Raw genomic sequence first — 14225 nt, forward strand, 5'->3', positions numbered from 1 at the left:
GACTACTATCAACTGTTGTAAAATTGCTATCAGCTTAACCTCTAACCTCCCGGGACGATATAAAAGAATTAAGAAATCTGGAATCGTTTTAAATGTTTTCGAATATTTATCGGAGTAGTCTGTTATGGGTGGCGGTTAGAAAAGTTTAGTTTTAAATTATTTGTTTAAAAAAAAAATGACGCGACCTGTTTTATTAAGTGAAAACTCACGAAGTATTCTTATGACCGCTGCTGGATGGAGTCAACCGAAAAAACTTCCACAATTTATAGGGGCTTTTGTTGGTAAGTATTTCGTATAGATTATAATTTCCTAAAAGAGCTTGTACTTATATTATTAAGTTAGTGTTAGGAGCGTAGTTTGTGATTGGTCAAAAAAGGCAACAAGCTAAAAAACCAATCACAAATTAACCACTGTGTTGAGATTTACGCAAATGCTGCACATGTACCTTTCTAACATTGTTTCTTGTTGTGATTTACCTCTTCTAATTATGAGGATTACACTAAGAACACTCTTTCTCATACACAAAAACATCATTTTTTGTCAATAAGATGGTGAATGAGTTATAACTTTATTATAAGTCCTCTGAAAATAGTGAATATCTATTTCTATGATTACATTTTTGGTCTAAATCCTTACTTTCTCAGTGAGGAAGACAATGTAACAACGTAACATCTAGTGGTATCGTTTCTATGACGTTGCCTACAACTATAAGATTTTCTGTAAAAATTGTTTTAAGAAAGAACGTCTTATAACGTTATATTGCTTTGTAAAACGTTGCAGGACATCACAGAGGACATTACATTTGCAATGAGTGGTTGTTTACAATCGTTTTACACGTTTAACCACGTCATATGTCATTTTATCATGTAATTTGGACGTTTTGAGAGGTAATTTTACTAACTGGATTACAGATACTCTCTCGGCTGTATGTCTTGGAATGGTATTTTCGTGGACGTCTTCCGCCATCCCGGTATTCGAAAAAAGCTTCGGATTGACCCTATCCCAAGGATCATGGGTGGGATCGTTGGTAACGTTGGGAGCATTCGTTGGAGCCATCCCAGCTGGACGTTTCTGTCAAGTGATGGGCAGAAAACGAACATTACAAATTGTCATAGTGCCACTTTTCATTTCTTGGATCTTAATAGCGTATCTTTGGTAAGAAAACAGCTTTTTATAGCTACTCTTATCGTTCATAGGGGCAATTTTTTTATAGTTCTAACCTCTACGTACTGTATTTTGCACGATTCCTGGCTGGGATATCTTCAGGGACGATCAGTGTGGCTGCTCCTATGTTTGTATCCGATATAGCCCACGTATCAATCCGGGGTACTTTAGGGACATTCTTTCAGTTTCAAATTACGTTGGGGATTCTCTTAGAATACTTGTTAGGTAAGATGTTTTGAATATCCTATCACAAAATCGGAACGACTTTTTCAATTTTTCTATAGGTGATGTCATCACAGACATACGGACACTGTCACTAGTCTCTTCAGTGCTTCCCATTGTTTTTCTGCTTGCGTTTGCTTTTATTCCAGAATCTCCAGTGTACTTATGTGAAAAAGGACGAATGAGTGAGGCACAAAGTAGCCTGGTATGGTTTAGAGGTAAGTAAAGTTTACTAACTAATAGGGAAACCCTTGAAGGAAGTTTGTAATTGGTCAAGAAGCTGAAAGCTGCTTTTTTTGACCAATAACAAATTACTCACTGGCATCATACCGTAAACCAGAGCGTTAAGCACGGTCACCTATTTGTCAGTTTTAATATTTGCCAGAAAGTCTTGAAAATCATATTTTCAGCTTTTAGTTCAACCAATCTCCAACTACATAACGATTTCCGCCAATGCTTGTAAACTTACCATAATTCTAGTAAAATACAGATTGCACCCTATTTAACAATTTCTTGTAGGTGCAAACTATGAAGTGGAGGATGAATTGACGAAAATAGCGGAAGAAATAAAGGAGGGTGAAAAAAATCAAGCAAAACTGTCCGATTTGATCAACTGCAAACCAACGTTCAGAGCATTAATAATTTCGTTTGGACTGATGCTGTTTCAACAACTGAGCGGTGTTAATGCCGTCCTTTTCTATACCAATACGATTTTCGAGGAGAGTGGTGGTTCCTTGTCTCCAGGAACATGCAGTATATTGATTGGACTAGTGCAGGTACGTTGTGTTGGGCATTGCATTCATAAAAAATGATTTGCAATTAAATTTCAGGTTATTTCCACCCTGTGCTCTACACTTCTTATAGACAGAGCCGGTCGAAAAATTCTACTAATCTTATCCGACTCAGTGATGTGCGTCTCTTTAGCTATACTGGGTGTTTACTTTTACGCAAAAGACTTTATAAATCTAAGTTCATACACATACGTACCTCTAGTCAGTTTAGCTTTGTACATAATATTTTTCTCGATTGGATTTGGACCGATTCCGTGGATGATCATGGGGGAACTGTTCCATCCGAAAGATAAAGGCACAGCCAGCTCATTGTCAGCCTCACTGAATTGGTTATTGGCTTTCCTCGTTACCAATCAATTTGCCAATTTAATCAGTTTGATCGGCATCGGATTAGCTTTTATAGTGTTTAGTATTATCTGCGGTTTGGGCACTATATTTGTGGTGGTGTTAGTTCCTGAAACAAAAGGGAAAACTATAGAGGAGGTGATAGATATTTTAGCGGAAAAACCCAAAACTATTACAGAGAAAAATGGAAATGTTACGACATCAGTGTAATTTAAGAAAATTAGATAATTGTACCAACTGTGATTTTAGTTAAAATTGTTCAGAACAAGACTTAATTAATTGTTTAATAGCGTTATAGAGTATTTTAAGAATATTTTTAGTTACCCTAACAATGTTTATGAGGGTTTGTTTAAAAATAGCAAACTGGCCGAGTTTAAAATGAAACTTAGAGGGGTGAACAGAGGCGCGGGGTGCCGCCTGTTCTATGATGGCCGCCAACCGACGCCAATGGGGATGAAATGCCCGTCTATACGGCGGGGATAATACTACCAGCTGCTAATGTTAGCAATGTTGTCAATTTTTCGAAAATTCTAATAAAAATTCAAAGATTGACAAAATTGTGACTGAAACCAAAATGTCTGAGTGTCTTAGTTTCTCCCCAAGCCGTTTTTTTGTCAACTAAAGTTTTGTAGAACCTTGCAAGAAACCCAGTTTCAGACTGGCAACACCGCAAAAATTAGGCAAGGACGAATCGAACCGGAAGATGAAAAGAAGTTGCTTTAATGCCCATACCTGTTTGAATGCTTTTGGGGGTAAACTTGTATAGTTTTGTGCTCCCTAAGAAATGCTGCTCAGTGGGGATTCATTTGTAATCTCTGCGCTAATTTGGTTAAATTTATGTATTACTCCCAGCTGAATTTCTACTATGAAGAGAGAAGTTTTTGGCTCATTTTCTTTGATCGAATCAGATGGAAGTTGAAATAACCTTTCAAAAATGTATTCCTAAGTCTAAATTAAATTATGAAAGTGTCAATTAGGGGTTAATTAATCCGGAGGTGAAAAACGTGTCTGAAAATAACTGGGCGGCATTAAAAAATAAAAAGAAAACGCCGCCCGCCAGGTTTTTTTTGAAGAATTTTTGGGGCGGCGCATGGGCCACGCTACGCAAAGTACAACGACCTCGACCACCCCTTCGGCTTTTTCCCCCAACCCCTCCACACGTTTTCATCCCTTCCCCCGACCAGTTTGGCGCGCCGAGGTTATTATGGGTTACTACTCCTAGCTATATCCGCTTCAATATTATGATATTATGTGATTTAATAATTATTTATAATATTTACAGCATTTGCGTAAATTTCATTGATTTACGACACATGTGTTTTATTGAGTATTTGCAGCATTATTGGTGTAAATGTCAGCATAGTGGGAAGTAGTTTGTGATTGTTGTGACAAGCTCAAAGCTGCTTTTTTGACCAATCACGTTATACTATACAGAATGACAATTGTACACAAATACAGGCACATTTGACTTAATCGCTATGTGAATTTTAAATTTTTTTGTTTTACTGTGTAAATCTGCCAACTTTTCTCTTATAAATAAAAAAAAACAGGATAAGCATCCCCCTTGATTATCTTTATTGTGCTAATATATGATAAATTGAATTTTAAATGGCGACCGTCACCTTTTCTGCTTTATCATAATTATAATACGACGGCTCTCGTATTACATTATGCCATTCACAATAAGGCCTTCGGCTTTAAATAATTTATATATTTAAGATCCTCTATTCGAAAATTGACAATAGTGTGTGTCGTCTTGAAGAAAAAGGGGGTCGATTCTTTATATACCTTTCATATTCCGTCATACTTATACAGTGTGGTTCGATTAATTTGTACGACATTACAGTCAAGACAGAAAGTTATAGCTAACTTGGATTTGGTCCACCCTTTACATATTCAATAAGAATAAGGGTCGTTTGATTAAACGTCCGAATAAATCCATCCATTATTTAATATGAGCCTATTGAAGTTTTTAATAATACACCTTATATAGGTATGAATGGCAAATTAGTCTATAGTAAGTAATATTTGTTGTTAAAATGTTTTAAGACCTCTGGTTTAATTTAATGTTATTATTGTTTTTTTTTAATTTAATTTTTAGTTTTGACTTTGATTGTGCAATAGGTGTGCAACCAACAAGTGTATTAATGAAAGCGATTAATAATCGAAATGGTTTTTAATAAAATTGAGATTATTAATCGCCAATTAATAGTCGTCTATAACAAACGTTTTTGAAAATGACAGTGACAGTTAGTTCTGTGGTTAATGGTGGATGTCAACTTAATAACGTGCGTCTATTTCTCTCTGTTTAATACAAATAAAGAAGGATAGAACTATACTATGAGGGTATTTGGTAAAATGATAAAATCGTGCATTAAAGTAAAACAATTGAAAAATCATGCATTAATGGGACTCATCAGGGTGCGTATTCTTGAAACGAGGGAAAGGAATTATCAAGAGAAAGGCCTGTAGAATGTGACAGGAACCCGCCATTGTCAGCTGCTTCTGTCACATTCTATAAACACTTCTCTTGAGAATTCCGTTCCTTGCTTTCAAGAATTAGGCCTCAGGTCTGTTCGCAGAAAGAATCTCCAACTAGTAATCAGAGAAATAGATACATCCATTGGCCACAAGTCAGAAAACGTCATAGTCACGTGAGCATTCAACCAATAAAAATTGACATTTACTGTTTCTGAGTTGGAAACCAGTCAGGGATTGCCTCTGAGAACAGACCTATTAATAAACGATTTTGCATTCGTTATCGTCCATTAAAAAAGGCTGTTAATACATGATCGACGAATAATACCTTTAAATCAATGGTGGAAACTTGTTGTATGCTGTCAAAGCCACAATTAATGAGGAAACTGCGACAAAATCGCCTGTAAAATCCACTTGGAGTGGAAAAATGACAGTTTTAAGCACATTTTTGGAAACCTCATTAAATGTCCTCTACAATAACCTAAAAAAACCCTACAAAATTTGGTACAGTCAGGGAGCAAAGCGGTGTTAAAGTTCGAACTGCCAGAAAGACAGTAAGGGACAAATCGCTTTGATTCAGAAAATCAGTGTTAAGCACATTTTTGGAAACACTACAAAGTTTGTTACGTTTTTCAGATGGTGCCCTCTATCCGTCAAATTCGTAAACTTTAAACCAGTTGACATAGTAAATGACATTTGCTAAATCATATCACGTGACCTGTTCAGTCAGTATGGTGGTCTAATTTAGGAATATTTTGGCATGAATGTAGCTTATAAAACAGTTGCCAACCACTTATTAAAAGCCACTTTTCGGGTCCGTTAACGTTCTGTTTACATTAAAACCTATTAAAAATTCCCGTGGGGACCATATTTACTTCCGAACCATATATCAAAAACATAATTTCCCCCTGTCGGGGCTGTACGATATTTAGATCGGTGCATACACTATACATAAGGGTGCATTATTTAGGTATAAACCCTTCGCATGTATCGAGGACGACCAACCGAAACGCATATCAAAGTGCAACGCCGTATTATGTACCGAATGCAGGGCAAGTTCGCGAATGCAAAGAGTTTGCAATTGCGCGTACTTTGATCGCGATTTACGACCATTGGCCGGTACGTCGGACCAATGGGATCGCGTGCACGATGCACTTCCAGGTACACCAACTTGCACGTGTCGAATTAAAATGGCGACCGTTCTAATTCGATAATTGTTTCTGTAGGTGGCGATCGTCATCCTTAATTATTTATCATTAAGGTCCGAGACGATGACTAGCCAAAACACGCTTACGTAACTCTACATTTTTTCTATTGGGACCCCCAGGTGCACCTTTAGGTTATTGTCTGCTGGTTTCTATGCACGTTATACAGGGTGGAACATTTAAAAACACTCAAACCACATCCAAGCTTAACCTGAACGAGATTTTAATCAGTAAAATAGTTTCACCCGGTATATATGTCATAGGCCACTGACTAGGCAGGTAGCAATTCCCCTTTGCTTTACCTATTCAAGTTGCCATACCCACGGGGGCCTCCGGTTTTTTTTTATTCGATTAAATGCAGATGCATCGGTCGTAATAAGGTCGTGGGATCGTTAGAACTTTGAAGCGAAATTTGGTTAAAAAAAAAACATCAAAAGAACCCGGTCAAGTCATGTTGGTTACTGTATCAAGTAAAAAATACGTTTTTCGTCACTGGTAGAGATGAGGTAGTTTATTTTGTTGATTAAAAACGGTCGATTTAATTGAAAGTGGTAGAGAGCTCATCCCTATAGCTATTTGGAAAGCAAAACATCTCTAAAATTTTAGTTGTGCACGTTATATGGTTGACAAGTAAAGGAGGAACGGAAAACATTACTTAACAACTGTCAGAAAATACTAAATTTTGACAGTTCTCAAACTAATCATCTGTTGTTTTGATGTCTGTACCAAATAATTTTATAAAACCCTGAAAATGCACTTTGCAACTCTATGGAGGCCATTTTGACAGTTCTTTATTCGTCTGCCAATTTAGGACGTTGTTTGGGCTTAGGTGTTTTAATATTTTAAATTTTAAGCTTCAAACTGTAAAAATTGCATTAATAGCTTTTGAACTAAAGTGGTCAGAAAATTAAAAGTGATCAAAATCCAAAATTGTAAAACATGAAAGTCTGCAAATGACAGTGAATGTCATATTTGGTTGCTAAACCTGAAACCGAAAACAACACAGTACAGATGGCGCTTTACAAAGTACCTTTCTCTGGTCTTCTGGACAAGCTTTTTAGGATAAAAACAACTCATCCGTTATACAATCCAGATGTAAATACTATACACCATCAGGCAATTCAATACATAAAATCTAAATATGTACGTGTATAGGTAATAATAAATGCCTTGTGGGCAGGTTAATAAGTACCTGACGAACCTAATCACCATATGAATGGTTGGTCTCTACCGGCCGAGTGTCGTCTTCACCGTTCATCCCTCTTCCTATTGATAAATCTACAAAGAATTGGGTAGACATATTTATAACAGGGGCAAATTTATATAGCGCACGTGCAAAAACACGTTAATTAGTACTTTTAACTGATGGAATAAAGTTTCGGTTTTTTTTTCCTCCACCCTATGTAGAGTAGATTGGAAATTTGGTGAGGGTAAGGGTACGGGGCGATACGAACTTTGCTTCCCCAACAATAAAACCGTCGAGAAGAAGCAACAAAAAGCGGCTTACAAAAGACGGTTATGAAATAGCGGCGTTTAAAAAAAAAAGCGATTGTCGTAATTCTAACGTACGTATTAAGCCCAAACATCACCACTACAATGGTTGTGATTGAATGGAAAAAAATGCCCCCAAAATCGTAAGAATAATGAAAAAAGGGATGTTGCATTGTGCTCCTCAAATGGTCAGATTTAAAAACTTGTTTCGATTTTCGGCAATTTTCTTTTGTTTGCTTATGCAAAGTTCCTGTTCCGCGTTTTCGACCCTGATGACCTGGCCTCATCGGTTCTTCCGTCCCCAGTAATATATACTTGGACAACGGGGTCAACATTTACAGTGGCGCACATCAAAAGTATTTTAAAATTAGTGTTAATAAAATTTGTTATCAAAAACTAATTAGTAATTTGAATTGAAAACACAGCTCTAAAAGTAGAAAAACCCATTCCTAGTTAAACAATTGATGTACTATTCTTATCCTTGGAAACTGTGTAACAAACAAAGATAGATAGAGCTCTGTGGTAGGCAAAACTAACACTATGGAGTAGGCGGTAGTCACGTGACTACGTCGACCAGTAACAAACAGCAACCTGCGATTGTCAAAACGAACGCAAACGTCAAACGGCGTGTCAAACCACTTCGTTGTGAAACTATTTCGGTATTTTCAAAGTTTTTAAAAGAGATTTTCTCTTATTTTCGTGTTATTTCCGCGTTTTGTGGCCGGTGCCAGTTTTAGTGCGAGCTTCGCCATGTCGGTGACGAAAATCCCACCGATCACCATGAGCAAATTGTACGTGGGCAATTTGCCGCACGAAATCAGCGAGAACTCACTGCGACAACTTTTCCTGGAACAAAACTTGTCCTGTACAAATATTCTTATAAAACGGGGCGGTTACGCATTTGTCGATTGTCCCGATCAGTCTTCGGCTGATAAGGCTATCGATAAACTCAACGGTAAGTTCCAAAGTGATTTGAAACTGGTACTTTAGGTAACATAACCTAGAAGGCATCCAAAAATCTAATTCAACTGATTAATAGAGGACAAACTAGTTTTGTGCATGTAACATCATTCTCTAGTGAGTGAGTGTGTTTTTGCTTTTGCTACACTTTTCTGTGTTTCACCTTTCATGTAATATTAATCCAATTTGCATATTCTGAAAACTTTCAATTGCAAAGCCTTTGAACTCTGGAATGGAATCAAATGAGACGTTCGTACATATAACTATATGGGTAACTATAATTGTTACACTAAGCTAGAAGATTTGTGGGTATTCACCTTTTTTCTAAAATTGTTGGCTACCTAAGTGTGTAATAATGTAAATTTATTGGTTAAAACCTTTCATATTCACCAAAATATCCATTTGCTGATTCAAAACTGCTTATTTACAAAAGGGTAAAATAGTTAAAAGGATCTGTGATTGTGAAGGTGAAATTTGTTTCTAGTTTTGTTTTTTATTCCAACCAAATAAAATCTTTTTTTTTTTTTAGGATTCAATTTCCATGGTTCCCAGTTGGTGGTGGAACCTTCGGTGGCATCAGGAAAAAGACGGTAAGTTACCATTACCAACAAATCACTGTTTTTAGTAGAAAACATTAGGGTTTTGAAAAGTAATTTAGAGGGATGAACGCAGGTCTTCTCTGGCCAGCACTGGTTTCTTTTATGAATTAAAAACCTACAGGATGGTAAATGGCAGCCGGTGGTCAATGCCACATGTTATGGTCCTTAAAAATTTCTCGGAAGTGCCCGGTCCCCCGAACCGGCGACTCGCCTAATATTTCTAACGATTGTCCAGTGGCGTTCCCTGGTTTCTCTGGTTAAAAACCTATTAGAACCAGTTCTCTAATGGTGGAGGGCATCCTATGCAAAGTTGTGATTAGGATGCCCTTTTGACATATACACCAAATGTTGGCAGTTATTTACACATTTTAATTGTATACTGAGACTGATTTAGATACGTTTTTTATTATATGATTTTTTTAGGGGATTTCCGGACACACCTCCTATGCAAGTTGGAAACGGATGGATGTAAGTTTTTACCAGATTTTTGATACTAAAAAACACTTAACAACCTCCGAATTAAATATCACGTACACCCTCTCCATTCACAACGCCACGGCCAGACCGACAAGAGTAAAACAAACCCGCGTTTCTCCATTAATCCTGACCGGAGGATGATGGAACAAAATGGAAAAAAATCTCGTTTCGTGCAATAAGCCTCGAGTTATGCAAACATACGCCAGACACCGGTGACGGACTGATTTTTTTTCCGAAATCCAATAACGCACACGCTACCAATAAAATCGCAATTTTGTCCGCGAGGTGGAATGGCTAATGATTCTACGCTGTCTGACCCATTCCCTTCACTGTGATTTTTTTTTAGTTCAACAAAACAAAACTTTTCCACGCATCATAGGAAGTTCAACGTTAAACCGAACCCTCTCAGTAACACCCTTGTGATTTTTTTTAGGCGAGCGGCGTTTCGCTAAAGAAATGGTGGAAAAGATGTTTGCGTTAGGCCCTCCCCCACTCCTCATTTTACTTGTAACATTGTGATACGCTGCTCGTGTTTGAAATAAAGTTATTGTTAAATTAAAACCGTCTGTCTTGTTTACTAAACCCTTTATCGATTAGGTTCGGTTCGGGTCCGATGCAGACATCACCTGGAACTGCCATTTCTGTAGTCGAAACGCTTTCAGCTTTTGCTGTTTTATCACTGGTTAGATCTCTGGGTAATCGATAGAGGGTTTTGGTGTTTTATTTTCGATTGTTCTTTTGATGTAAATTATTTAAGTCCAGTTATGAAACTAAACATTGCTGCTGTATCTGTATATACGAGTAGAAGTAGATTTGGTAGGGAAAATTGTAAGAAGAACGACTTTATTTTATCATCAAATACTCCTATATAACTAAAAATTGTATAGAACATAAGCTTTTTGTAAACTAATATGTTTCGGAACTATGTGGTAGACTTTAGAAAACTGGAATAGTAGAAATTGTATTTCTTAACTTTTAAGGTTTTCCAGGGAATTGGATGGGGTTAATATACATAAACTTGGTTTCATCAGCGAATCAATTGAGGGCCTAATACTATTTATACCTGAAAATGGATGGAAATAGAATTGATCTCTCCCTCCATCATTTTGTGGTGAATGTTCGTTGAGGTTTGTTGAAGACATTTTCCAGGAATTGAAGCATAGAAAACATTACACAAAGTGGGTTTTTATGCACAATTTGGACAGCTGAAGCCACCTTTGAAGAATAAACAACAATTATTCCAATTCAAGGTATTTAAGACTCATTGTTTAGCATACAAGTGAAAACAAAAGAAGATTTAGTTTATCAAAATGTGATAAGTGGATTCTAGCATAACAAAGCCTACCAGTAAAAGAAATAAGCAGGAATAGAAGAATCTGTTGATCAGACCAAATCCTAGTTTAGTTGATCATTAGTGATGGGTATAGAAGGAGGACTTAGGATTGTTTAGGATTAGCAACATGTACCCTGTTGGCATCAAAAGCACCCAATACGATCAAGGAATATTTTTGATGATATTCGTACGTAGAATTGATGAAAGGGGGGGGCGTGGCATATCGCAAATTACTTTCCCTCTCCCCCCCAGTGGCGGCTTGTGCTGACGGATCATGGACATGAAAATCGTTGACGTTTTATTCACTCCGGCCGGCCGTCAAATATTGCGTTTGCTCTTAAAGGGCCCGAACGTATAAACTCCAGGAAGTTCATTCTAAAATTGCCGAAAAAACAGAAGGTGGTGGGGAGTTCCCGAAGGGTGAACGGGAGAGGGGAAGGCGTGGCCATGCGCCATCCGCGTCGCTGCACGACACGCCACGATCCGCGGACAGTACGTATTTAGCTCGTATTTAGAGTGATATGTTGTGTTACGTCATTTTCCCGAAAAAAAATCTTTGGTTTCGCTTTTGAAAAAAAAAGTGAACACTTTTCGGCCCTTATTCCCTTCAGTTTCCCCCACCGTCGATCGTTACGTTTTTTTTTTTCCTTCGGTCTTTTTTCATTTTTTTTTGTTGTTGTTTGTGTGAACGCGCGCCTCTGTGCACTTGTTGGTTTTTAAACAGGGAACCGTACAGCTTTCATTCTCAGGGCTTTAGTGACGGAGTATAGCAAAGACTGATTAGGCTAAGTCCCTTCGATTAGTGGACACGTTTACTTGTTCGTATTTGCGTCAGTGACTGTTCCCTGTTCCGTTCAAATTGCTTATTTTGGATACACCGGGAGAACATGGAGAAGTTTCAGGAGTCGCGCGACGACGACAACGACCAAGTTTTTGAAGTCGAAGAACCCGAATCTAGGTGAGTTTCCTATCATAACAACAAACAAAATCTATGTAGTCATGGCCTAAATGCAGAACCAGTGGAATCTACTAATATGAAAATAAACATCACGCCTATGACTTTTTAACCGGGTCTAGGCGCCATCTAGTGGCACGGGAAGCGGAAGTGTACGATTCCTATTTATCTTGCTCGTAAACTGAACAGAAATAGTTTTCACGTTTATATTAAGTACTGTAAGAATTCCTTTCGCCAATCAAAAGTTTGTACTAGAAGAAGAGTTATGAATTAGTTTAAATGCACCTTTAGTTCCAAGGATGAGATTTAGACAGTTGCATAACTGTGAACACTGTCAAAGTCTTCTCTTCAAACTCTGAAAACCAGTCAAAAAGTTGATTCAGTCAACATATTGCTCTAAAATCTAGACGATTGAGGTTTGGCTATTGCGGTGCCCTTTTACTTGTTGAACCTGCATTTCTTATGGAATCTAATGATGTATACTTACAAACCAATAATATAATAAATTCCTTAGATGTATACCATGTTGGTACAATAAAACATGGTACTGCCAAGAATATCCTGGCATGCTCTATGATGATGTTCTACAGCAGCAATATATTTGGCAGAAACCAATGGAGAAATACTCCAGTATCTTCCAGGCAGAAGAAAGAAGTAGGATATTGCAACTCTATTCAGTGAAGCAGTCAATAGTGCTAAACTCATCTAGAAATAGTGATGAGCGATACCGTGATATTTAAATCACAACGTTAATTGTTACCGTTATATTTTGATATCAGTGATTTAATAGTGTGACGTGATCACGACATTCAGGCATTCACAATATTTTTTTAAATTCGAAGTGCTGGTCTTATATGACAACTTTTGCTTACACATGTTACACGTCGCATAAATTTCATTTATCGGGTCAAAGAATTTCCATAAATCACTTGTTTTCTTCTGGTTTTGATTCATTTTTTGGATTTTTTAAATAATTAATTACACTGTATTACATACCCATTAAATAATGGGAATAATAAACTGCACAAACAAAAAAAGCAAGAAACAATAAATGACTGATGTAATATTTTGGGAAGTGAAATCAATAACAAATAACAAGTTTCAACCTGTTTGATACTGTGCTTTAATCTCACCCCCCAGAGACTGCTGATTGCGTACACCTACACCATAAAAATTAACCTCGAACGTTCCGTACGTTGTACGTGCTGTTAATAAGGCGCGATGTCGCTTGCGGCTCGTGTTAAGTCTTACGATGGTATTCGATAATCGACTTTATAGCAAAAATCGCGTTTTAGTAAGTCGCAACTTTGAGATGGGAACTTGGAAAAATCAGAAAACTGTAATCGTAATCACGTTATTCACGTCACGCTTTTGCGATACTTTTGGTAGCAGTCGTGATCAGTGATTTCTAAATATCAGTGATTAAATCACAGTTCGTTATATTTCGCTCATCACTATCTAGAAACAGCTCTATGAATGGATGAGAACCCTTCTGTGGCTTGTGGAGCTCAAATTGAAGGAGGAAAAGCGTTCACTAAGGCCTAGAAAGATGTAGAGATTGCAGATTCTGTGAAGATGAGAAGGAAACTCTCGATACTGGCTTTGCACGTAATTCTTACTTTTGGTACTGAACAGTTTTGTCTAATAGGTTTATGAGGAAGTTTAGGTTCAACAGTGAAACTTTTTTACAAAACAATGACCCTAATTAATGGGTTTTGGTCTCAATACTGAAACTAAAAAGGAGTATAAAACCGATGATCCATTTAAAAATCGCTTACGTTTAAGGTAGGTTCGGCGGCCGCTTCTCTAGGAACGGATTCTCTACCTGAAATAACCGAAATCTTTTCTAACGGAAAATATCGGGGGTCCCTTGTAACCACGCGAACAAAAAAAAAAACAGGTAAAATTCTTAAAGCCTGTTGGTGTGCCTCTTGAGGGCCTGCCCAAAATGCAGTTTCTATAAGTGGTTCTTTGAATCTACTCTATTCATGGAATTTTGAAATTTTTCAAAAAAAATCCGCAAAAATGTAAATTTTTGAATATTCCTATCGAGTTTATCAATAGTTTTCGAGATATTGACGTTTGAAAAATTACAATTTTGCGATTTTGTTAGTGTGTCATATATCTCCTAATCAGAATGAGGTAGAGCAAAATGGCTTGCAGGTTCTTATTTTTTAACATATGAGATTTATGTGGAAAATTTGA

General features: G+C 37.2%; 2 protein-coding genes across 4 annotated transcripts in view; both read left to right on the plus strand.

The window, feature by feature from the left end:
* Nucleotides 1-84: 84 nt before the first annotated feature.
* LOC145732954 (facilitated trehalose transporter Tret1-like) lies at nucleotides 85-3832 on the plus strand. Its single transcript, XM_081985520.1, has 6 exons — nucleotides 85-281; nucleotides 912-1155; nucleotides 1214-1389; nucleotides 1449-1604; nucleotides 1906-2162; nucleotides 2217-3832. Exons 1-6 carry the CDS (start codon nucleotides 176-178, stop codon nucleotides 2730-2732), a joined length of 1455 nt encoding a protein of 484 aa, XP_081841646.1. The 5' UTR covers nucleotides 85-175; the 3' UTR covers nucleotides 2733-3832.
* A 4459-nt stretch (nucleotides 3833-8291) lies between these two features.
* Imp (IGF-II mRNA-binding protein) overlaps nucleotides 8292-14225 on the plus strand; it is a 31989-nt gene continuing 26055 nt past the window's right edge. For 2 of the 3 annotated variants that reach the window (XM_081984510.1, XM_081984511.1), the window contains exons 1-3: nucleotides 8292-8651; nucleotides 9186-9246; nucleotides 9679-9723. In XM_081984510.1, the coding sequence (XP_081840636.1) occupies nucleotides 8447-8651; nucleotides 9186-9246; nucleotides 9679-9723 (311 nt within the window). In that variant the 5' untranslated portion in view covers nucleotides 8292-8446. Of the gene's footprint in view, nucleotides 8652-9185; nucleotides 9247-9678; nucleotides 9724-11550; nucleotides 12024-14225 lie in introns of those variants that run through there. The other variant, XM_081984512.1, reaches the window with a different exon arrangement.

Source organism: Ips typographus, linkage group LG8 (genome assembly GCF_016097725.1).
Source record: "Ips typographus isolate SLU linkage group LG8, UJ_Ityp_2.0, whole genome shotgun sequence".
In the NCBI taxonomy this organism is placed as follows: Eukaryota; Metazoa; Arthropoda; class Insecta; order Coleoptera; family Curculionidae; genus Ips; species Ips typographus.

Coding starts and splice junctions, on each gene's coding strand:
- LOC145732954 (XM_081985520.1), top strand. CDS start 176: ATGACGCGACCTGTTTTATTAAGTGAAAACTCACGAAGTATTCTTATG. Junction 282..911: donor ATTTATAGGGGCTTTTGTTG/GTAAGTATTTCG, acceptor ACTGGATTACAG/ATACTCTCTCGGCTGTATGT. Junction 1,390..1,448: donor TCTCTTAGAATACTTGTTAG/GTAAGATGTTTT, acceptor ATTTTTCTATAG/GTGATGTCATCACAGACATA.